At 57.2% G+C, this 24263-nt stretch overlaps 2 protein-coding genes across 4 annotated transcripts in view; one reads left to right on the top strand and one right to left on the bottom strand.

Moving 5' to 3' along the window:
* LOC140913757 (cytochrome c oxidase subunit 6A, mitochondrial-like) lies at window positions 1–4702 on the top strand. Its single transcript, XM_073350557.1, has 3 exons — window positions 1–295; window positions 2192–2334; window positions 4543–4702. The coding sequence occupies exons 1-3, from the start codon at window positions 55–57 to the stop codon at window positions 4636–4638; spliced, it is 480 nt and encodes a 159-aa protein (XP_073206658.1). The 5' UTR covers window positions 1–54; the 3' UTR covers window positions 4639–4702.
* Window positions 4703–8238: 3536 nt separating this feature from the next.
* LOC140912355 (integrin alpha-D-like) overlaps window positions 8239–24263 on the bottom strand; it is a 33140-nt gene continuing 17115 nt past the window's right edge. For 2 of the 3 annotated variants that reach the window (XM_073346614.1, XM_073346616.1), the window contains 26 exons: window positions 23630–23744; window positions 23344–23474; window positions 22830–22975; window positions 22292–22445; window positions 21336–21486; window positions 20887–20960; window positions 20412–20541; window positions 20108–20256; window positions 19067–19207; window positions 18559–18765; window positions 16700–16830; window positions 16269–16426; window positions 15979–16133; window positions 15682–15813; window positions 13472–13545; window positions 12984–13125; window positions 12740–12853; window positions 12545–12624; window positions 10692–10775; window positions 10448–10526; window positions 10098–10205; window positions 9780–9863; window positions 9490–9603; window positions 9183–9275; window positions 8895–9005; window positions 8239–8727 (listed from right to left, as the gene is read on the bottom strand). In XM_073346614.1, the coding sequence (XP_073202715.1) occupies window positions 8608–8727; window positions 8895–9005; window positions 9183–9275; window positions 9490–9603; window positions 9780–9863; window positions 10098–10205; window positions 10448–10526; window positions 10692–10775; window positions 12545–12624; window positions 12740–12853; window positions 12984–13125; window positions 13472–13545; window positions 15682–15813; window positions 15979–16133; window positions 16269–16426; window positions 16700–16830; window positions 18559–18765; window positions 19067–19207; window positions 20108–20256; window positions 20412–20541; window positions 20887–20960; window positions 21336–21486; window positions 22292–22445; window positions 22830–22975; window positions 23344–23474; window positions 23630–23744 (3177 nt within the window). In that variant the 3' untranslated portion in view covers window positions 8239–8607. The remainder of the gene's footprint in view (window positions 8728–8894; window positions 9006–9182; window positions 9276–9489; window positions 9604–9779; window positions 9864–10097; window positions 10206–10447; window positions 10527–10691; window positions 10776–12544; window positions 12625–12739; window positions 12854–12983; window positions 13126–13471; window positions 13546–15681; window positions 15814–15978; window positions 16134–16268; window positions 16427–16699; window positions 16831–18558; window positions 18766–19066; window positions 19208–20107; window positions 20257–20411; window positions 20542–20886; window positions 20961–21335; window positions 21487–22291; window positions 22446–22829; window positions 22976–23343; window positions 23475–23629; window positions 23745–24263) is intronic. The other variant, XM_073346615.1, reaches the window with a different exon arrangement.

Raw genomic sequence — 24263 nt, 5'->3', positions numbered from 1 at the left:
TTATCCGGCTGGCCTCTGCCTCATTGGCCACGCTGGGTCAGATGAGCTCTGGGGATGGGGGGCAGGGGCGGGAGAGCTTTGGGAAGCCCCGGACCAGCCAGCAGAGGAGAGCAGAAGGAGAAGGGAAGGAGGTCACTGCTGAGTGTTCGTTTTAGACTTTGCTGGCTGGTTTTCCCTCCCCTGCTTCCTCCGAACATGAGCCTGTGGCAGAGATTGACCCCACTGGTGGCCAAGGGGCGAAGTTTAGCCACGGCGTCGGCCAGTGCCAGGGGTCACCACGGGGACGGGACAGGAGGTGAGAGAGGAGTGAGGGTGGAGTGGGCTATGGGGCCTTTCCTTCCTCGGTGCTCATTCTGATCCAGCCCCAGGGGTCTGGCTGGGGACGGGGGGATGAGACATGGAGCCTTTCCCTAACAGGAGGTGCTGGCTCTGATCCTGTCCAACATCTTGAGTCGACCTGACGCTCGTTCAGTGGCCTTGTGAAATAAGTTTGTTGGGTCTCAGTCCCAGCGCACAAATTGCAGCCCCCCCACTACCACTATCGAGCCACTTGGCTGGCAGTCACAACTGAGAGACCGAGGGCTGGATAGTCCAGGGCAGCAGAGCTCCCTTCTCCCTGGGGATGGGGTGGTGTGTGGAAAGGGGCTGTGTCTGTGTCAGGGTATGCAAGCAGGGGGAACCTCGCCCCAGGGCTGCCCTGCTCTAGGAGTGGGAGATCATTAGCCCCCTCGGTTGATGCTGATCCGGTCCCAGAAACAGCCAGGGCAAAGGGTTTAGTGGGGTCAAGCAGCAGAGGGCAGCTGCCAAATACTGCATAGGAGTATAACTGCAAGCTAGCCTCCCTCTAGCTTTACCGCCCCCCCTCCCCCCCCCCCCCCCCCCCACACTCCCATGTAATCCCTGTGCAGCCAAATCCGGCAGGGGCCCCACAACCCAGCCAGCTTCAGAGCAATGTGGACCAGGCGGGAATGTCCCACAGGGGAATGTCTCCCCATGGTGAAGCATTGGGTGCCTTAGCAGCGGGCTCCAAACCCCGTCTCTCAGCACCAGCAGGCCACCCTAACTCACTGGGGAAACGGGCCCCCACTTCCTACGGCTGGGAGGCAGCCGAGCAGCGTTATTTATTCCCCTGACAGGGGGGCGGGCGCTGCCGTTGGACTGGGCCCTGGAGCGATGCCAGAGCGTCAGGCCGGGGCTATATTTACCCACCAGGAGGAGGGGGAGGCTGCCACCGGAGCGTGACTTTGAAATTGACCTCTGCTGCTTCCCTTTGGGAACGGCCAGGAGGCCACAGGGGAGCATGGCAGGGTCTCAGTAGGGGGCGCTCTCCCCTCTGTCCATGCCGGCCCCAATGCAGCGCGAGGGGGTGCTGTGCTATGGGGGGAGATGGGGGGCTCAGTAGGGGGCATTCTCCCCTCTGTCCATGCCGGCCCCAATGCAGCGCGAGGGGGTGCTGTGCTATGGGGGGTGATGGGGGTCTCAGTAGGGGGCACTCTCCCCTCTGTCCATGCCGGCCCCAATGCAGCGCGAGGGGGTGCTGTGCTATGGGGGGTGATGGGGGTCTCAGTAGGGGGCATTCTCCCCTCTGTCAATGCCGGCCCCAATGCAGTGCGAGGGGGTGCTGTGCTATCGGAGGGGGGCGGGGGGGCTCAGTAGGGGGCGCGCTCCCCTCTGTCAGTGGTGGCCCCAGTGCAGCACAAGGGGGTGCTGTGCTATGGGGGGGGAGAAATGGGGGGGACTCTCCCCTCTGTCAGTGGTGGCCCCAGTGCAGCACGAGGGGGTGCTGTGCTATGGGGGGGGGAGAAATGGGGGGGACTCTCCCCTCTGTCAGTGGTGGCCCCAGTGCAGCACGAGGGGGTGCTGTGCTATGGGGGGGGAGAAATGGGGGGGACTCTCCCCTCTGTCAGTGCTGGCCCCAGTGCAGCACCGGGGGGCACTGTGCTGCAAGGAGCAGGACAGGGGGTCAATAGGGGACTCTCTCCCCTCTGTCAGTGATGTCCCCAACGCAGCACTAGGGGGCGCTGTGCTATGGGGGGAGGCTCATTAGGGGGCAGTCTGCCCTCAGTCAGTGCTGACCCCAATTTAGCATTAGGGGGCGCTGTGCTGCAGGGAGTGGGATGGGGGCTCAGTCGGGGACTCTGTCCCCAGGGCAGTGTAGGGGTCATGCACTGTGCAGTGACTGTCTCTGCAGCCAGGACATGGAAGATCCTGTCATTTACGGTGGCGCTGCCCGGCGTGGCTATCTGCATGCTGAACGCCTGGCTGCAGATGGAGAATCACCCCCACGAGCCTGAAGAGTTCGTTGCCTACCATCACCTGCGTATTCGCACCAAGGTACAAGGAACTGGGTTACACGGGCCCATGGGGCGGATCTGGGGCAGGACACAGGGGGGCGGGGGCTAGATAGGCCCATGAAGCTGATCTGGGCTGTCAGGGAGGGGGCGGGATACCGGGCTAGATGGGCCTGTGAGGCTGATCTGGGCTGTCAGGGAGGGGGCGGGATACCGGGCTAGATGGGCCTGTGAGGCTGATTTGGGCTGTCAGGGAGGGGGCAGGATACCGGGCTAGATGGGCCCATGAAGCTGATCTGGGCTGTCAGGGAGGGGGCAGGATACCGGGCTAGATGGGCCTGTGAGGCTGATTTGGGCTGTCAGGGAGGGGGCAGGATACCGGGCTAGATGGGCCCATGAAGCTGATCTGGGCTGTCAGGGAGGGGGCAGGATACCGGGCTAGATGGGCCCATGAAGCTGATCTGGGCTGTCAGGGAGGGGGCAGGATACCGGGCTAGATGGGCCTGTGGGTCTGAGCTGGGCTGTCAGAAGGGTTGCCAACCCTCCCGGTTTGGCTGGGAGTCTCCCGGAATCCAGCTCTATCTCCCGGAGGCTACTCAAGCCAAACCAGGAGATTTTAGGCTGCTAAAAGTCTGGCAGCGCAGTGGGGCTGAGGCAGGCTCCCTGCCTGCCATGGCCCTGTGCCACTCCTGGAAGCGGCTGGCACGTCCCTGCGTCTGCGGCAGGGGGGAGCAGGGGGTCTTCGTGCACTGCCGCTGCCTCGACACCAACTCCCCAGCTCCCATTGGTGGGGGTGCAGGCTCTGGGAGGGGGCGGGGGGGTGGCACTTATCTGGGGCTCCTAGGCAGGGCGGGCCAGGGGGCCTCTGTGCACTGCTAACCCCAGGCACTGCCCCCCACAGCTTCCTATTGGCTCCAGGGGTGCTTGGGGCAGGAGCAGCGTGGGTAGACACAGACCCCCCGCCCCAGGGCCGCAGGGAAGGGCCGGCAGCCACATGGAGCGAGCAGGCAGGAAGCCGCTCAGCTGCACCGCGCTGCTGGTTGTGGGTGGGGGTCCCGGGCCGTTTTAAATCGCCCGGGGGCAGAAGACGGGGCCGAGGGAGAGACCCGGCCTCAAACATTGCGGGAGCCGGGCCCCTCCCAGGAATATTCCTGGTGCCCAGGTACCGCGGGCCCATAGAACGCGCCGCCCATGGCTAGGGGGGCTGCCGGTCCATGGCTAGGGGGGCTGCCGGTCCACCAGCTCGCTCCAACAGCCTGCTCTTCCTGCAAGCCGTGGACAAAGCAAGCGGCTGCCAAACAACCTTATAAGGGAGCATTGTGCAACTTTAAACGAGCATGTTTCCTAATTGATCAGCAACGTAACAATGAAACAACGTTAACTGGGACGCCGTTAAGTGAGGAGTTACTGTATATACAGATCTATAACGTATAGTACAAGGGTGATACAAACATATCAACAAGATGATCATCTATGGCAAATTATCACATTTTTGCAGTTATCTTACATGGCTGTGACCAGCGTCCCAGTGGGGATAGCTATGGTCACTCAGTTAGGGGGAATTGCAAAGAATGGGGCAGACAATCCCCATAAAGCTGGTGGATATTCTGATACTTATAACGTCACATACAAAAATGGTATGTGCATACAGATAGCATAATCATAACCAGCAAAACATAACCTTTTCATAGATGCCTCACTCGACAACCTGTGTACGAGGTTTGCTGCAAATCTATAACAGTGGTTGCAACAATACTCTACATGGTCATACTGTAATCAGATAATGTCACAGAGCTTGCACCCCGCACCCTCTCCTGCCCACGAACCCCCTGTCCCAGGCTCAGCCCGGAGCCCCCTCCCACATTGCGAATTCCTCGGCCCCAACCCAGAGCCCGCACCCCCTCCCGCACCCTAACCCCCTGCCCCAACCTGGTGAAAGTGAGTGAGGGTGGGGGAGAGCGAGCGATGGAGGGAGGGGGGATGGAGTGAACGGGGCGGGACCTCAGAGAAGGGATGGGCCAGGGGCCAGAGCAAGGGTGTTTGGGTTTGTGTGATTAGACAGTTGGCAACCCTAGCTGTCAGGGAGGGGGCTGGATACCAGGCTAGCTGGGCCTGTGGGTTTGAGCCACAGCAATGAAAGGATCCCTAGCTCAGAGATGCAGTGAGTTTTCTGGCCTCAGGGCAGCCAGCCCTGAGAAAGCCAAGGTGCAAAGAGACACCCCCTCTCCTGCCCCCCTCTTTTTCTTTGCAGGCGTTCCCCTGGGCTGACGGGAACCACAGCCTCTTCCACAACCCCCACACCAACCCCCTGCCCACAGGCTACGAAGAAGCAAGGGGTCATCACTGAGCCACCCTCCCTCCCTGACCAAGAGGCCCCGGGCCTAGTGACAATAAACCTGAGTGGATCTGTCTCCCAGTGGATTTATTTACAGTCTGGCCCATTCAACAGCTTGGAAAGGGACACGGAGCGGGAAACCCTGGATCCGGGATCCCCTCTGTGCCCCCAAGGCTGGGACATGCATGTGACTGTACTTTGCCACCCTGATTGCTACCCCTGAGATGGGGGCGCCAGGGGCAGAGGCTGGGAGGGAAAACAGGTTTATCCTCCAGGGGGCGACCCTGATTCCCCCCAGCTGGGCACTAGAGAGTCCCCATGGCGAGCGGGGTCCGGGCGCCCGCTATGAACCAAGAGCCTGGGGTGGGACCGGCCAACAGCCTGGGAACCTGTCTGGCTGCTGTGGGCTTAGGAGGGGACGGATGGCCAAATCCCAGCTCCAGCAATCCCATTCTGTCTCCTGAAATCCCCCACTACGGTTTCAATTGCATGCAGAGCTCCTCTTCACTTGCTGTCCTCAACTCTTTTGCAGTGTTGCTGTTAGACACCAGTTTGCCCTACCCCAGATACGGCTGCATCTCTGTGCCGGGCAAGGAATCCCTGCATAAAGACTCCCCCTGCCCCACCCCAGGGGTGGCTGTATCTAAGTGCCCTTGGAAGTATCCCTGTGTAAACAGCCGGTAGCTCAATTTATTCCCTCAACCAGCTCATGGCCACATCAGGTGGAAAGTGGGGGAGGTTCCGGCTGAGTTAGGGGTACCCTGCTGAGCCCAGCTGCACAGATCCTCCCTCCCATGCTACCCTAGAGCTGGTTAGGAGGTGGGCGGGGGGGTCCCAGGTGTGGTTCTGGCTCTGATCCCGGAAAGGGGCCGAGGGGAGGGGTGGGAACAGGAAACTCCTTGTGCTGTTACAGCTTTTGCTCCCAGCACAGAAGAGCAGGGGGGACTTAATCCTTCATTCCCCTACTAGGAGGAATTATCATCCTGCCGGACTTTCAGATTCACCGCACAGCTCTGAGCACAAAGATCGAATATCCAATAGAAAGGGTTAACCCCCCATTTCTGATCCCCGTGCCGGCGTTCCGGTGATTCTTTTTAAAAAAAAAAAAACCCATTTTAATAAGACTAAAATGAGAGTGAAGAAGCCAGGTACAAACGGAACAGGGCTCAGATCACTTTACAGCAGCGACTGAAAAAAACAGTGTCCAAAGTGGAGCTGTCAAGGCAAGAGGCAGTTAAGATTTGGGGTCTGTGCTGTGTCCCCAGTGAGCTAAGAGAGGTGTCTTGCAGCGAGGGAGGGCTTGTTACTCCACAGACAGAAATGGAGGCACAGAGACTGGAAGAGAGAATGTGGACAAGGTCACGTGACAAGATAATGTCAGGGCTGGGCATGGAGTCCTGACGCCCAGCCCTATCCACCCCCCTGCTCTAACCCACTAGACTCCATTCCCCTCCCAGAGCTGTGCATGGAACCCAGGAGTCCTGACGCCCAGCCCTATCCACCCCCCTGCTCTAACCCACTAGACCCCACTCCCCTCCCAGAGCTGGGCATCCTGATTTTGGATCCTGCTACAGGAGCAGTCATCCCCACGTCCGCCCACCCCTCTGCTGAGCAATTAATTCTGGCCCCAGCCCCCCATAACTTCTGTTTCCTCAGCCCCCCACAGGGCTCCGCTGCACAGACACACAGCCCCCATTGTCGCCTCAGCGCTGGCTTGGGGGCGGCGGAGGGTTTCTCCTATCCCAGATTTGGGTCAGCTCCGATCCCCTCATCGTCTTCTTCCGCAGCGTGGGGCACGGAGCACTTGCAGGTTTAAACGGGTGCAAAAGGGGGATTCTCTGTCACTTGACGATTTGAGGGCTTCGGTGACTCAGCCAGAGGTTCTGGGTCTAGTGCAGGAGCGAGCAAGGTCCTGTGGCCTGCAATGTGCAGGAGGCCAGACTAGATGATCATGATGGTCCCTTCTGGCCTCCAAGCCTGAGGGTTACAAGTCCCTGCGGCCGCTTCCTCTTGGCACCGATTTCCTGTTTCTCTCCCTCCCGGGGGCCGCATCTGGCTGCTTCTCCCCTGTGCCGGGCACCCTGCTCACGGCCGGCCAGTGATCCCCGGGGCTTACAGACATGGGGCCGGGGGACCCAGGTGTGCAGGCCACTGGGACAGGAAAGCCCCTGTGCTGTGACAGCCCCCTTACCAAACCGCTCTGGAAAATAGCCAGGCTCAGAGCTCATTGGTTTTAACCCTCTAATTCTCCAGCGCGTAGGGAAGTTCCAAACAGGGAAAGAACCTCGGAAATCCACAGCCTCCTCCCTCTGCTCTCAGACCCCTGGCCCCTGCCCCATCAAGCCGAACCTCCCTGTCTTGCTGGATCAGACCTAGCGGCCCACCCTGCCTCTGACACTGCCCGCCCTCAGGAAGGCGCGAGAACCCTGCGGTGGACACTTTGGGGATCAGCCACCCCGGGGGTAAATTTCTGCAGAGAATTGTTTTCATCGCTTCGTAGCTGTTCCGGCTGGACAACGGGCTCTAGTCTGACCTGCTGTAGAGAACAGGCTGGAGGATTTCACCCGGCCCCCCTGTATGGATCAAAGCATTTGGCTAAAGCACGCTCCAGTCTGGATTTGAAACCAGTGAGAGACGGAGAATCTATCGCTTCTTTTGGCAATTTGTCCGAAGGGTTAATCACCCTCACTGTGAAAAGGGGGGGCCTTATTTCTGGTAGGCGCTTGCCAGGCTTCAGCTTCCAGCCGTCCGTTCTTGTTCTGCATTTCTCTGCGAGAGTAAAGAGCCCTGTGGTACCTGAACCTGTCTCCCTGGGGAGAGAATAATTGTCACAGACCCACACGACTCGGTGCTCTCACACGGCTCTGGAACAGTCCCTGGGAGGAGCCCCTTAGTGCGTCAGCCTTCGGGTCACGCTCTCTCACTGGGGTGAGCCCGTTGGCTTCCCCGCCTCCGGGGACCAAACTTTGGAGCCTGCAGCAGCCCTGCTTCAAACCGTGAGCTCTCTGGAGCGAGTTGGCCTGAGCTGGACACCGGAGGGAGACTTGTACCCCCAAAGGGAGCAAGGCCTCCCCACCTTCAGCATCCGCAGTGACTTTCAGCCAGCACTGTAAAAGCAGGCGGGTTCTTAGATGTCTGGAAAACAGCATAGAAACCCCGTGGTTAGCACAGAGAGCAGAAAGTTACAGCACGGTCCATCTGGGTCGGTCCAGACTCGCCCTCTGAACCCTCTTTTGTCCCAAGCCAGAAGCGTCTCCTTCTTCCTCCAGCAGCCCACACTTAACAACCTCACCTGGCCCCTCCCTAGCTCTTTGTCCTCCAGCTGGTCACACCCGGCTGGCTTCCTGCGGAGGGTTTGGCCATCCCTGGTCGTTAGTTGCTAGGTATGAAATATTCGGGCAATTGGAGTGACCATTGCCTTCTCAGGCTCCACATGGGCAAGGGGGCCAGGTCACCTATCAGTCACACCTGCAAAGAGTCTCTGCAAAGAGTAAAAACCGTTCCCCCCCACACCTAGTTAACCGTGCGCCACATAGGTGAAACTGAGGCACACACAATAGTCATCCAAAATATTATGAAAAATTCCCGCTTGGTCACAATAATACACGGCAATCACACCTCAATCTTCGTTTAATAAACTGAACACACTGAGCTCCTTAGCATCCATCGCTTTGCAAGAGGGTTCACGTCCCCTATTATTCTGATCTCGCATACCAGAGACCTCTCATCTGCTAGGGATAGAACCTAGGAGTCCTGTCTCCCAGCTTCCCCTGCCCGTTCTCACCACTAGACCCCACTCCCCTCCCAGAGCTGGGGAGAGAATTCATGAGTCCAGACTCCCAGCCCCACATGGTTGTTATAGGGATATGTTCTGAGTGCAAGTAGGTCATCAGAATGCAGATCCAGAGCAGTCCATGGGGGGCGGATGTGCGGGAAGGCAGAAGCAGAGCATTCTGGGGCGGGGCAGGGCGGGGGGGGCTATTATTTGGGGAGGTTGGGGCTGAGGCAGACATTGGCAGAGTTGCTCTGGTCCAGCCTGGCCCCAGCACCATCCCTCGCATCCTCCATCATCTTCTTGTACTGGCGCTTGAAGAAGTTGAGCTGGTAGGAGACAGAGGGGAGAGATAGTGAGAAGCAGACGGACAGACTCACGTTGTGGGTCAGGGGGATGGGGTGTGGGACCCTCTCCCTGCCCCCACCCAGCTGGGAGAGCCACAGGCCCCGACCCCAGGGTGGTGGGGGAGGGGTCCAAGCCCTGCCCCACTCACCTTGTAGAGGGCTGCGGTGATGAGAGCCAGCAGGACCAGGCCCCCCACGCTGCTGCCCATGATGATGGGCAGGTAGTTATAGACCTCGGAGCACTCCACCAACGTCTGCACCTGGAGGAGAGGAGCTGTGAGATGGGGACCCAGGAGTCGGGGCACCATCACCCGCCCCTGCTCTAAATCCCCAGACCCCACTTCCTCCCAGAGCAGGGACAGGACTCAGGAGTCCTGGCTCCCAGCTCTAACCACTACCCAATGCTCTCTCTATCCTGGGCACAGTCACTCTGGTACCTGGCGCTGGACGAATCCCTCCTTCTGGGTGTATTTCTTCTCCTCGTATTCAATCCGGGCCTCGCTCACCAGACTCACTTTCTGCTGCTGAGTCTGGAACAGAGAAATTCACCGTCCCTGACCAGAAATGACACAAACCAGCCCGGAGCATCACCCCAGAGGGACCCAGAGCAATTTACAGGCCATTCACATAGGAGCAATCCCTTGCCCAGCACTGAGATGCAGCCACCTCTGGGGAGGGGCTCAGGGGCTGTTCACATGGGGGGATCTCTTGCCTGGGGCCAGGAGGCAGAGGCAGCTCTCGTACCTGGGAGACCCACTGGAAGCTGACGTTCCCTTTGATCATAAACTCCAGCGGCTGCTGCATTTCCAGGGAGGCGATTCTGCACCGGATCTTCTTACAGGTGGCCACAGAGCAGTCCTGGGTGCAGAAGGATATCGCCGGGTGAGGCAGGGGGCATGCAGGGGCTCAGCATGGCCATGAGGGTCTGGGTCTGTTTATAGCAGGGGTCCCTCCCCCAGCTCAGCCCCCCACTCGCTGTCTGTGTTAGTGCGGAGGGGAAGGGGCTGCTGGGATCCGTGCCAGCCTGTACTCACCAGCAGGGGGCGCTCGCTCATCTGCTTCACAAAGTCCTTCGAACCGGGCGTTTCAGCCTCACTGGTGCACTGAGCCAGCTGGGGCTGGGGAGGGAGAGAGACACGGTGTTAACGGGGGCGGGAAGGGGACCCAGGGCCTTTCCCCTCTATGGGGCACTGGCTCTAATCCGGCCCTAGGACAGGGGACTGGCTGGTTTAGGGGGTGGGGACAGGGTGTGTTTCCCCCGTAAGCAGCCTGTCCCAGCAGGGGGCGCTGTAGGGCCGAGCCGGCGTCACTGGGCCCATCTCACACACACAAGGGCAGGGAGAGGCAGGTACCTTGGAGGGGACGACCTCAGAGGCGTCCCACACCCGGACCCCGCTCAGCTCCACGGGGAACTGGAACGTGACCGAGATGGGGACGCTTCGCTGCCGCAGGTTCTTGACCTGAAAGAAACAGACTCGCTACAGGGCACTGCAGGAAGAGAACCCAGGAGCTCTGATCCCCAGCCCCCGCTCTGACCCTCAGACCCCACTCCCCTGCCAGAGCTGGGGATAGAACCCAGGAGTCCTGGCTCCCTGCCCACCCCCACCCCTCCATGCTCTAACCCACTAGATCCCATTAAATCGCTTCCACTCCCTCCCTCTTGCCCCGTCTCCCCCCTCGCGCTCTGTGCCGCCGGCCTCACCTCGTACCCATGTGTCACTTGCACACTTGTCCCTGCCTCCTCGGCGGAGAAGTTGACGTACTTGGTGGACTCCTCGAGGCTGGGGGAGGAAAAGGACAGAAGGGACGAGGGATAGGAGTGGGTGAGAGTAATGAAGAGTGACAGGGGGGTGTCATGTCCAGAAGGGGGCGCTGTGCTGCAGGGAGCAGGGGGCTCAGTAGGGGGTGCTCTCCAACCTGTCCCCTCTGTCTCCACACGGACCAACCTGGTGAGGATGAGGAAGATGCCGTACTTGACCGGCAGCTCCGCCCGGTGAATCATGCGCTCGGTGATGGGGCCGCCATTGTCACTGGGGGGAGGGGAGGGAAAAGGGGAGAGATGTGAAGAGAAACAGCCAAGTAACTTTGCAGGGAGAATGCACCAGAGTTCACTGCCCTGCACAATACTGCCCTGCACGAACTACCCGTGCCCTGCACCCTAAGTCACTGTATCGCGCCATACATCACAACTCTGGGTTACACACCACTGTCCTGCACTGCAATATATGTCACTGCAGAACGCCATATTCCATTGCACTGCACCAGACACCAGTGGTTCTCAAACCAGGGCCGCCGCTTATCCAGGGAAAGCCCCTGGCGGGCCGGGCCCGTTTGTTTACCCGCCGCGTCCGCAGGTTCAGCCGATCGTGGCTCCCACCGGCAGGGCCGCCCAGAGGATTCAGGGGGGCTGGGGTCTTCGGCGGCGGGGGCCCTTCCGCTCCGGGTCTTCCGGGCACTTCGCCGAAGACATGGAGCGGAAGGACCCCTTGCTGCCGAAGACCCGGAGCGGAAGAAGCGCCGGCGGGTCCTTCACTCCCCGTGTGTTCGGCGGCACCGAAGGACCCGCCGAATTGCCCCACTTGCCCCTCCTTCTGGGCAGCCCTGCCCACTGGCCGCGGTTCACCGCTCCAGGCCAATGGGGGCTGCAGGAAGGGCACCCAGCACATCCCTCGGCCCGTGCCGCTTCCCGCAGCCCCCATTGGCCTGGAGCGGCGAACTGCGGTCACTGGGAGCCGTGATCGGCTGAACCTGCAGACACGGCAAGTAAACAAACCGGCCCGACCCGCCGGGGCTTTCCCTGAACAAGCGGCGGCCCTAGTTTGAGAACCACTGCCATACACCATTGCCCTGACCTCCCGCATACATCACTGCACTGCACCATACTCCACTGGTCTGGGTTATGCATCACTGCACCACAGTGCAGCCTAGGTTGCAGCACTGCGCCATATGCCGCTGCCCTGCACCATACTCTGCTGCAGTGCACCAAATGCCACTGCTCTGGTTTATACCCCACTGCACCACCTTGCAGTCTACGTCAGTGAGCTGCACCATAATCCACTGCGCTGCACTGCACCATATGCCAGTGCTGTGGATTATACAGCACTGCATCACCCTGCAGTTTCCATCACTGTACTGCAACATACTCCACTGCTTTGAGTATAGATCACTGCACCACCCTGAAGTACTGGTAATTGTACTGTGCCACCCAGCCTTTCCCTGAGCGTACAGCATTGCACAATGCCTCTCAGCATGCGTCACTGCCCTGCACCACTGCACCCTGGCTGTCTGCCGTGGGGCAGTGTACTAGCCGGCATCATCAGCCCGCACGGTGCCTCATGCATTGGGCTGCATCACACTGCTCTGCCTGGCTTTATGGCTTCTGCCACTCAGCAGTGCCACGCATCACCGTGCTGCACTGCCTCCTAGGCCATTGAGCGGCTGTGCCCTCCATTCAATGGCACTGTGACTGGCATCACTGCCCTGCACGGCACTGCCCCCCACACCATTGCATTTCACTGCACAGGCATTGTGGAACTGCCGTCGCACCATCCATCACTGCAATGCGCATGTATCACTGTATTGCACTGCAGCACACAGCACTGCCCTATACCTGACTGCATTTCACTGGACCATGCATCACTGCACTAACCTGCAGTCTGCACCAGGCACCACATACCATTGCCCTCCCCTACACATCAATAGACTGAACCAGGCACCACACCCCACTGCACTGCCCTACACACCTAGCCCTCTGCACTGCCTCCCACACTGCCCTCTGTGGCCTGCATGCCCCCCTCACCTGCTGGTTTTGGCTGTGATCTGCAGACTGTCCCCCAGATCGGCTTTGGGGGAGACGTCAAAGGTGGCGATGAAAATGGCCTGGAAAACACATGTGGGGTGAGAGAGAGCCAGGCTCAGGGCCTGGCAAACTGGCAGAGAAAGCAGGGGATGGGCAGTGACAGGCTACTGGGCTGAGGGGGGTGGGCAATCCTACCTTGGCCCCACTCCAGAAGATGGGGTGGTTGATGTGGCAGGTGCTGTTCCTCTGAGTCTGCTCCTCGGAGCCCACGGCCGAGCTGCACTTAATGACCATGGCCCTCCTGTTAGACTGAGCACAGGAAACCATCCAGTGAAAGACAGGGCCCACAGCACCCCCTGCTGAGCCCATGCCCGCCCTCTGCACCATCCCCTGTGTCCTGCCCTCCTTGTCGGCAGTGCTTGGAGGGTTTGGATGGTACCTGGAGCAGCAGGACCCGGCGGTAGGACAGCGCGGCCGGGTAGAAGAACCGCACTGTGGTGCTGTAGGAATTCTCCCCGCGGTTCTGGATGGAGACGGTGGTGCTGAGTTCGGGGGTGACCCCCACCACCAGGGTGCTCAAGCTAAGGGGGAGAGAAAGGGGTGAGCTTCCTCAGGGAGGGCAGTGCCCCAGCATCACTGCAAGCTTCCTCAAGACAGTGCCCAGCAGGGGAAACCAGTGCTGTGAGCGCCCTATAACAGTGCCCAGATGGGAACCCCATGCAGCCCCTAATGCCGCGCTGGGGCAGTGGTGCGAGCTTCTTATAAAAGGGCTGCCAGCTTCCTATATCGGTGCCCAGTGAGATGCCACGAGGAAATATGGGGAGATCCCCCACTGGGTGTTGCAGATCTGAGGCCTGATTGAGCCGGACGGGTCCCACTGTGGAAGTTATCTGGGGGGAGGAGGGGGGAGGCAGGGGGAGGACTTACCCAGAGAAACTGAAGGAAATTTGTAGCTCATCAGTGCAGATGCTGTCAGTGCCACAGTCCTTCTCAAACGGGAGCTAGGGCGAGATCCCAGGGGAGGCGGGGAAGGGAGCAGGGGTCAGGGTGGTTAGGAGGGGACAGGAGCAAAACTCAGCCAGCGTCGTCACCCATCAGATAATCTCAGTCGTCACCACCGCCCGCAATACAGTCTGAAACAGCCTCACGAAGAACGCAACGGCTGCATTTGCCCCCCTACACTGTTACCTGCACCTTCGCATTCCCAACCCACCACCAGCACCCGAACAGTCGGAACAGACAGCGTCACCAGCACCCAAACAGTCGGAACGGACAGCATCACCAGCACCGTCAACAGGTGCCCCACAGTCTCAACTGCAACCGGCATCAGCATCATCACAGTCTGAACTAACGCCACCGCCAGCATTATAGAGGAAACAACCTCTGCCAGCGTACCCCCCACTACAGTCTCCACTGTCACTTCCACCACCACCGCCTGTGATAAAGGAAAGGGGGGGGTGGGGGGCAGCTCCCTTTTATGGACACCCAGCCAGCCAGTGGCGATAAACTCCCTCTTAGTAGCTGTTCTCTAATTGCTCTGCCTGTAAAGGGTTAGAAAGTCTCACTGTTATGCATAGGGAAAAGGAAGTGAGTGGCCACCTGGCCAAAAGAGCCAATGGGAAGGCTCGAACTTTTTAAAATGGAAATGACTCCCCTTTGGTCTGTCTGTTGTTGTTCTCCCAGGGAGAGGCAGACAGGACAGCAGTCAAGCTGTGAATAGCTTAGGCCAGGTATTAAAAACCATCAGTATCATACCTAGAAACTACTCATTTAAAACCCCAGATATGTAAGTGGATCAGGAATGTCTAGGAAGACGCGATCAGATTGATCCCTTTTATTTCTTTATGGCTTGTGGATTCCTCTGTGCTAACCCCAGGTGCTTTTGTTTTGCTGGTAACTTTTAAGCTGAACCTCAAGGAAGCGATTCTTGATGCTTAATTCTTGTAATTGCTCTTGTAAAAACTTGCAGTCACCTGAGTTCCCAGATGTGTTTTCTTTCTTTTTTTTATTAATAAAATTTACCTTTTTTAAGAGCAGAATTGGAATTTTGTATCTTAAGAGGTTAGTGCAGATGTTTAATTAGCCGGTGGCAACAGCTGATTTCCTTTTTTTCTTTCTCAGCGCTTCCCCGGAGATGGGGTGAAAGGGCTTGAGGGTACCCCACAAGGAGGAATTTCCCAAGTGCACCTTCCTGGGCTCTCAAAGGGGTTCTGCACTTGGGTGGGGGCAGCCTCTACCCAGCCAAGGTCAGAGAGAAGCAGTAACCTTGGAGTTTAATACCAGCCTGGAGTGGCCAGTATCCATTTTTAGAATCCTTGCGGGCCCCCACCTTCTGCACTCAAAGTGCCAGAGTGGGGAATCAGCCTTGACACCTCCCATACAGTGTCAACCAACACTGTCACGATGACATAACCACTACAACCTCAGCCAACAGTGTAACCAACACCATTACAATCTCACCAACCACCGCTACCAATAGAGTCTGAAACAACAGTTACCAACACAGCCACTGCAACTACAACTAACCCGGTAACTAATACAATTACAATCTCGACCATAATAGAGAGTCAATAGAGTCTGAAACAACAGTCACCAACCACTCACCCACAGCAACCACAAACTACACTGTCGCCAACACCACTATAACCACCGCCACCCATCAGTATCTTCTGTACCAACACCGTAACTAACAACACAACCATTACGACCTTAGCCAACACTGTCACCGGTACAATCTCAACACAATCTGCACCCCTACAAGCAACAAAGCCACAACAACCTGAACTAATACTGCCACCAAGACCATTACAGTCTGAGCCAACATCACCCATACCATAATGACTACAAACTCAAACCATACTGTCACCGAGATCACTACAATCTGAACCAACCCCTCACAAACACAGCTACTTCAACCTCAGCGAACACTGTCACCGAAACCACTGCAGTCCTAACCAACAACATCACCAATAACACAACCAATGCAACCTCACCCAATGCTGTCACCCACATCACAATTTTACCCATCACCACAGAACATCCATTCAGGCTTCTCCAGCACTGCAACCACACCCAGATCCACTACAACCAACGTTGGCGCTGTCACAAACACCATTGCCCGGCTCTGGCAGCCTTACCACACCTGAAGTCATCACGGTGGAGTCCTCGCTCAGGATGGGTCTGAGGTGATGGACAACGGCAATGGGCTCCCCCGTCAGGGTGTAGTTGAGGCGCAGGGTGATGGGGGTCAGGGTGTCCTCTGGGCAGAGCTGGGGAGACAGAGAGACATGACGGGCCCCTGAAGGGTAATGGGAGGCTGGGTGCTGGGTGGGACCCGGAGAGAGGTTTGTTCTCTGGGTGATTTGGGAGCGAGGGGCAGAGTGGGAGAGGCAGACACAGTAGGAGGGGAAGGGGTTAGGACCCCCCACACTCACAGGTAATGTTATCTGGTATGTCTCACATCTCGTCTCGATGCCGAGCTGCAGCTCCCCGCTCAGGACGGGGCCATTGGAGACGAAGGTGGCTCGGATCTTTGTCCGCCCGGGGTCCAGGGCCAGGCTGTACTGGATGGTGCTGGAGATCCTGTTGCCTACAGGGGAGGGGAAACGACGGACAGAGAGAGACTGAGAGCGGGACCATCAAGGGGAAATGGGACATGGGGGCCTTTCCCTCCGATCCAGCCCCAGGAGACTGGCTGTCTTAGGGGGGAGGGGTTTGGTCAGACCTAGGCTGTCCATGGTGCCCTTAGTGACGGTGAAGCAGATATTTGCCCTGCTGGCCTCCGTGTTGAGCTGCTCCTGCCCCTGGCAGTGGAAGACTGAGGTTGGAATCCTGGGGGGCTGGAAACTGATGGAGACCCCGACTCTGAGCACTGGCCGAGACCTGCCATGGGAGGAATAGAACCGTCACCCAGCTGCTCCCTGCAAAGGGGCCAGGCCCCTTCCCTCCCCTGAGCCTCCCACCCAGCACCCCAGGGAGATGGGATATGGACATGCAGCTCTGCTAGAGGAGATGCTGGGGGGCAGAGAAGGGAGCAGCAGAGCTGTCCTTGTGCCATTCTCCAGCAGGGGGCAGCAGTCACACACACACACACACATGCACTGGTGCTGTCTGTGACTGCCATGTGGAGCAGCGCAACGACACAGAGTAACTCACCTCAGCAGCAGGACCTGCCCTTGTGCCCCCACCGCGATGTCTGGCAGTCCGTCCCCCGTCAGGTCTGTCCCGCCACTGACGGCCTGGCCAAAGTAGTGCAGCCTGCTGGGAAACAGCGACCCCTCGATGCGCTGTGGGGCAGAGAGAGCAGTAAGGGGTAGGAAAGGGGCGGCTGTTCTGTACAATGGGCACTAGGGGGCAGCAGAGGGTGAGGGATGGGAAAGGGGCGGCTGTTCTGTATAATGGGCACTAGGGGGCAGCGGAGGGTGAGGGATGGGAAAGGGGCGGCTGTTCTGTATAATGGGCACTAGGGGGCAGCGGAGGGTGAGGGATGGGAAAGGGGCGGCTGTTCTGTATAATGGGCACTGGGGGGCAGCGGAGGGTGAAAGGTGGGAAAGGGGCGGCTGTACTGTATAATGGGCACTAGGGGGCAGCAGAGGGTGAGGGATGGGGAAGGGGCGGCTGTTCTGTATTTTTTCTATTAATTTTGTATTGATTTTTTAAATATATATATAGAAATACTAACTGAAATATACACAAATTATTCATAATACATAAATGTCTCAATATATTAACCATTTGACGTCTATCATCAGCTATACTTTTAACATATAACTATATATTTTATTACTGGTTAAACTATTAATCAATTTCTTGCAATACATAATTTAGAAACAAACAAATTTGGCTTATAAAATGCAGCTGGTTAAAGAAAAATTGTTAATATAAGATTAAAGAATAATTCAAAACAAGCAAAATTCAGAGGAGGGGGGATGGACATGGAAAGAGATGGAACTGGGGAGGAAGGGGCGGGGGAAGAATGGTTTTAATAGGATCATTCAGAGGAAAGCATCCCATATCTCGGAGAAGTTTTCTTGGATATTGCTATTACATAGATAATTCTTTCCAGGGTGGCCAAGCTTACAAGATCTATGATCCAACTTTTAATTGTTGGTCGCTTTTCGGATTGCCATTTGTGTATGACTAGTCTTTTAGCCACTGTTACTGCTCTGCTCAGACAAAGCAGATCGAGGGACGTGATCGTTCCCCTCTATTCAACATTGGTGAGGCCTCATCTGGAGTACTGTGTCCAGTTTTGGGCCCCACACTACAAGAAGGATGTGGATAAATTGGAAAGAGTCCAGCGAAGGGCAACAAAAATGATTAGGGGACTGGAACACACGACTTATGAGGAGAGGCTGAGGGAACTGGGATTGTTTAGTCTGCAGAAGAGAAGAATGAAGGGGGATTTGATAGCTGCTTTCAACTACCAGAAAGGTGGATCCAAGGAGGATGGATCTAGACTATTCTCAGTGATAGCAGATGACAGGACAAGGAGTAATGGTCTCAAGTTGCAGTGGGGGAGGTTTAGGTTGGATATTAGGAAAAACGTTTTCACTAGGAGGGTGGTGAAGCACTGGAATGCGTTACCTAGGGAGGTGGTGGAATCTCCTTCCTTAGAAGTTTTTAAGGTCAGGCTTGACAAAGCCCTGGCTGGGATGATTTAGTTGGGGATTGGTTCTGCTTTGAGCAGGGGGGTGGACTTGATGATCTCCTGAGGTCCCTTCCAACTCTGATATTCTATGATTCTATGAAAGTTTTTTCAGATTTATTCAACACAACTGGTAATACAATTTAATTTTTTTAGGAAAAATTAACTCTGCAATTCAGTTCTGCCCTAAACTTATGAGCATAGGAACATTCCCACAGCAAGGGCAGCTGTACTGTATAATGGGCGCTAGGGGGCAGCGGAGGGTGAGAGGTGGGAAAGGGGCTAATGGCCACAAGGGGCCCCTGGGGCCCCTGTAACAACCCTTCAGGACTGTGTGTTGACCCCACCTCACAGGGGCTGGGCTCACCTGTCTGTACTGGGGACTGAGGCCTCTCTTTTCCCCATGGAAAATGTACAAGGCCCCGCGATTGTCATTCTCCGTGGGAGCCCCAATGGCCACATCTCTCCATCCGTCCCCGCTGATGTCCCCGATTTCCGACATGCTGGCCCCGAAGCGCCCGAACGCCTGCCCCGTCTGCCCCTGCAGTGTTCTCCTACACCTCAGCGTCACCCCCTGCAGGCGAGATCCAAAGAAGCACATGGAAAATGGATCAGCATTCACTGTGAGGGTCGGTGTCCCCTACTGAGCCTCCCCATGCCTCTCCCAGCAACAGAGCATCCTCTAGTGCTGAACTGGGGACAGCATGCACTGCTAGGTGAGCGCACCCTCTACTGAGCCCCCCACCCTGCTCCCTGGAGCACAGTCTCAGGTATCACGGTGTTTATTTTCAAAATATCCCAGCCCCACAGCAGCCCAGGTAAAACGTGACTCCCAGGCTATCCATCTTTCCCGTGGCCCCGCTTGTCTCTCCTACCTGCTGGCTAAACGAGCAGATATAGACGCGCCCTCCATTCAGAGGTGTATAGTACGTGGGGGCTCCGATCAGAACCAGGTCCGTGTTCCCATCTCTGTTTAGGTCCACAGCACACAGCGTACCCCCGAAATACGAGCCGACCTGGAGGGACAGAGAAGTCACTCCTCCATTTTAGTCACTTCCTCCTTCTTCTCCCACTGGGTCCCTCACTCCCCACCCTGCTGGGAGCAGGATTCAATCCCCATGTTCCTTCCATCCTCACCCTCACCCACCCTTTACACCCAGCAGGTGCTGCTCCCGCCGTCAGTTTTCTTTCTAAGTGGACGCACAGGCCGAGGTCGGCAGCCTCTTTCAAAGCTGCTGAATGCTCGTTGTGATGCATTTCGTTTTCGAGGCCATGCTTGCACAAGTAGCCTTGATTCACTGAGCCACTCTGACTAAGTCACTGTTATAAATTCTGTTCAGCTGGAATGTACCGGCAGTTAGACCTTCGAGAAACGTGTGGCGTTAGTTGAGGGGCAAACAATCCTTTTCAGACACCGTGCATGTGATCAGCCATGTTTTAACCCTGTCTGAGTCTCTTCATAGTAGTCTTATGTGTTCTGTCTAAGGCCTGGTCTACACTAAACATTATAGCTACGTTTCTCGGGGGTGTGAAAATCCACCCCCCTGAACAACGTAATTAAAACTACCTAACCCCCAGTGTAGTCAGTGCTAGACAGAGGTGGGTTACCTATGCCAATGGGAGAAGCACTCCTGTTGGTGTAGGTAGCATCCTCACTGCCTCAGGGTTTTCAGTGGAGACAAACCGTAACTGAATGTAAGAGCAGTGGGATACTGGAGAGATGCTGACTGTCAGCTGTGGTGCAGTTCTCTAAACCAGTCAAATTTATCCCCTGCCTGAGTCTTTCTGATTGAATCGTTCCTGAAGGTGAAGCCAAACACATGGTGTCAAAACCTTACAGGCTTCCTCCAGTCCTGCACGAGTCCCCCACAACCACACCCACACATGGTCCACATTGTCTGTAATGCTCCCCACACCTGCTCCCCCTGCAGCTCCCATCTGGGTGTCCATTCCCCACCATTGGTATCCCGGCTGAACAGGACGACTTTGCCGGCGTGTTGATAGCGAGGGGCCCCGACCATGTAGCTGCTCTGCCCATTGGCTGTGATGATCTGAGACGAATAACCTCAAAGGAAGAGAGGGACGTGGGGAGGTGAGATGGGAAACAGCCCTACAACAGTGCTGCACAGAACTTTCTCAGAACTGAGATGCAGCCACCTCTGGGGTGGGGCGCGGGGGCTGTTTAAATAGGTAAGGGAAGCTCGGTGGGTTTGTTCTTACCGAGGTAAGCATCATTCATGTCAGTGGAGGTTCTGGATACGTTGATGAAGCTCGGCTGCCCGCTGCTCCCGTACAGGAATATCCCGCCGGACCAGTCATAGGCTCCCACCGCTCCCAGCACAGGCCCGTCCTAAACCGACAGGCACGGCAAAGGGGACTGATTACAGGGAACGGACAGGACAGGGAATATTTAGGAGACCTCCTCACCATCTGCAAAACAGTGTGGCTTAGCATGGCACTGGGGACTGCCAGGGGAGACAGCGCCCCCGACTGAGGCCCCGGCTGGCAGGACAGCGCCACTCTCAGGCACCGTGGGAAAAGCACCGCCCACGCTGCTCCTCCAGCTCTCTGGGCTAATAAAGGGCCATCTGCCTTTCAGGGACTAACCCAGCCTGACGCTACTTAGGCTGGAAGATCCATCAGGGCCCCAGGGCATGTCAGCGTGGGACACACCCCGGGGCCAGGCGTCACTCACAGGGGACAGCAAGGAGCTGAATCCTTCCTGGGACATCTCCAGCTGGAAGGAGCTGCCGCTCTGGGACTGGGTGCCTGGGGGTAGAGACAGACAGACAGATATAGGAAAGACCATCATAGATGATAAAGGCCCGATGTCCCATTTCCTGAGCCAGCCCTTCTCCCCACCTCGAGGCTGGATTGGACCCAGCACCCCCTTGAGAAAAGGACCCATGTCCCATTCCTCAACCCCTTGCACCAGCCAGTCTCCTGTCCGGGGGCCCCCGGATGAGAAAGGCATCAGGGGCATTTCTGGAGATAAATCAGTAGATATATGTTGGATGGGAAAAGAGAGGATATTTGGGGCCTATTTGAGCTCTGGATTCCCAGCAGCTCCCTGTCCCATTTCCTGTCCTGAAAACCCACTTCTAGTGCCCCAGACCAGTGCGGCCCCTCCCCCATCTCTGGTACCTTCGATGGCAAAGATCTTCTCCTGCAGCTGATTCTGGATGCCCTGGAGGGCGTCAAAATTGTCCACCCGGAAGACATGCTCGTCAGTGGGCTCAGAGGCGATCTCCTGGAGCTCCCATTGGGCAGCAGCCCTGGAGAAGGCCTCGCCGACCTTCAAGGGATGGAGCAGAGTGCAGGGGAGACCAGGGCATCGGCATCAGTCACAGGCCAAGAGCCTGGGCGAATACCCTCCCGCCCCAAGCCCTGCTGGGGCCTCGAGAGACACGGTCAGCCAGCACCATGTGCCGCTCCGGGGCGTGGGCATGGGGTGCACTGGAGCTGTGCTGTGACAATCCACACTCTAAGGCCAATCATTGGTCCAATACTTCTTCCCCAATGGGATAGTAGATGCCGTGCACTAGCTGACATAAGGGTTGAGTGACAGGTCAGCTTGGGGAGGACCAGAGCCATTGTTTGAGCCCCAAGTGTGTGCAGAAAATGAAATAACAGTATTGAGAACAGGGTGATTTTGTCAAATCCGGGATCTGTGGGAGAATGTGTCCCAGCAACCCTTGGGTCAAGTCACCCCACATGTGGATCACTAACACTACCCTGCATCCCCTGGAAGCACACGAAACTTCAAGACCATTGGAGTGGGCATGTGGATTGGAGGGCAGTGAGAATATCCCACCTTTGACTAGGCAACGTTTCGCAACCTGACCAATAGTGGACACAGGGAACAGCCTTTAACGAGATACAATCGGCTGCCGCTTGGTCTGGCAAGTGAAACTCCAGCTCTGCTATAGCACCATACCCTGGCTCAGTTACAACCTGGCTTCCGTTTGCCTCCCCGGCCTCTGTGCCGGTGCTCTCCCATGCTTGATTGTACTGCCCACTGCCCCTGCCTCCCACACCACCACCATGTCCCTGGACATGGGCTCAGATCCCTACTAGTTCTCCACACAGCCACGGCTCACCCCGATGGCGTAGCGGATGATCCCAGCTCTCTCAGCCTCGGGGATGGCGTCTGAATAAGAAAGCGGGTCTTTGTATTTCTGCCCATCTGTGATCACAATGAGAATCTTGGTGGCCTTATCCCGAGCGCCTCTCCCAGAGGTGAACAGCTCCCGCCTGGAAAAGGGGGGGTGGGGAACGCCTGGGAGGATTATTGATATGTAATAACACGTAGCGCTCGTCCACTGCTTTGGCATTGCAGATCTCAAAGTCCTTCACAAAGGAGGTCAGTGTCATGTCCCCATTTTACTGATGGGGAAACTGAGACACCGGGAGGGGCTGTGACTTGCTTAAAGTCACAACACAACAGAGGCTCAGAGCTGGCAATCGAACCCCGGAGTCCTGGCTCCCAGCATCCCCACCCCACTCTAACCTACTAGTGCCCACTCGCCTCTCACAGCTGGGGTAGAACCCAGGAGTCCTGAGTCCCTATCCCTTAGCTTGCAGGTCCTTGCTGCCCATTCCCTGTGGAGTCAGCACGGGGAGCAGGGCAATACCTACACCACTTTCTGGATGGCAGTGGCAGTGTGCGTTGCTCCCGTGAGCTGTGTGACTGCCCTGACAAGGTCATCGGGGTCGCGACTCCTACTGTACTGGAAGAAGTCGAAGTGCTCTCTAAATCTGTGCGAGTACTGCATGAGGGCGAACTGCAGGAGGAGGCAGGGAAGAAGAGAGAAAAACAACCCCAGGGTGAAGGGTAAGAAAAGCAGGAGTCGGACTCAGTTAACGGCTGGGGCAGGCAGTCGGGATGTCGCTGGTTCTGCCGGAATTTTTTCCTGGTTTTGGATGCAAAATCCATTGCTGCTCCCTGCAGCACAGCGCCCCCTAGCGCCTCACTGGGGCATTGGGGTCAGCACTGACTGCGAGAGGAGTGCGCCCCTTACTGAGCCCCCAGCCCTGCTCCCTGCAGCACAGCGCCCCCTAGTGCCGCACTGGGGCACTGAGGTCAGCCGTGACTGGGAGTTCGCCCTCAGGCAGTACTCAGGGTAAGTAGGGTTCAGCTTCTGCCCGTTACCTGGGTATCGGTGCTGCGGAAACGCTTCATGATCTCAGAGATGAAAGTCTGCATCTTTCTGAAGTTTTCTGGTTTGATGCTGCCCGAGCCGTCGACGAGGAGCGCTATGTCTGTGGCACGCCTGGGGCACTCTGAGAGGGACGGGAAAGAAATACGTCCTAACTCAACTCCACCAACATGGAGAAAACTCAGTGGAAAGAGCTAGACCAGATCAAAGGGCCCATTTTGCCCGGTCCCCCCACTCAATCGGTGGCCCCTTGGGGCTGCCCCTGGGGCTGCCCCATACCTGCCAGGGTGTCCGGGATGCGCTGGAGCTGCTGGAGGCTCTGGTCCAGGAGGAAGCAGTAGCCGTTGATGTACATGTTCTCCCCACAGGCCCGGTGCACCGTGGGGCCGCAAACCTGGGGCACGAGAGAGGGATGGGGTCACTGGGCACTCCCTGAGGAGAGCACTGGGGGTGAGGGGAGTCTGCTTCCCCCATGGATATGCAGGGAAAGTCCCCACCAGGGGAAGGATCCCCATGGGGCAAACAGGACTCCAGGACCCAGCACCTGCCTCCCAGAGAGGGGAAGGGGGACATCACCTAGTTACCACGCTCCCTGCTACGGCCGTGCCCAGTCACTGTCCCCAGAGTGACATCGCCCAGTTACCCCCATCCTTCACAATGTCATCGCACAGCCACTGTCCCCATGGCGATGTCACCCGGTCACCCCCCTCCCTCACAACATGACATCTCAGTCACTATCTTCATGGCGATGGTCTCCTCCTCCCTGCTGTTCCAGTGCACCGTTCTGGGTCCCACCATCCCCCAGACAAACATCACACCCTGGCTGTATTCACCCCGTTGTTATCTTGTTACCATCTTCTGCACAAGGCCATGGCCCACCTATGCTAGTGGTTAGCACCTGCCTACACACGCA

Source organism: Lepidochelys kempii, chromosome 6 (assembly GCF_965140265.1).
Source record: "Lepidochelys kempii isolate rLepKem1 chromosome 6, rLepKem1.hap2, whole genome shotgun sequence".
NCBI lineage: Eukaryota > Metazoa > Chordata > Testudines > Cheloniidae > Lepidochelys > Lepidochelys kempii.
This window is presented reverse-complemented; position numbering and strand designations above follow the sequence as displayed.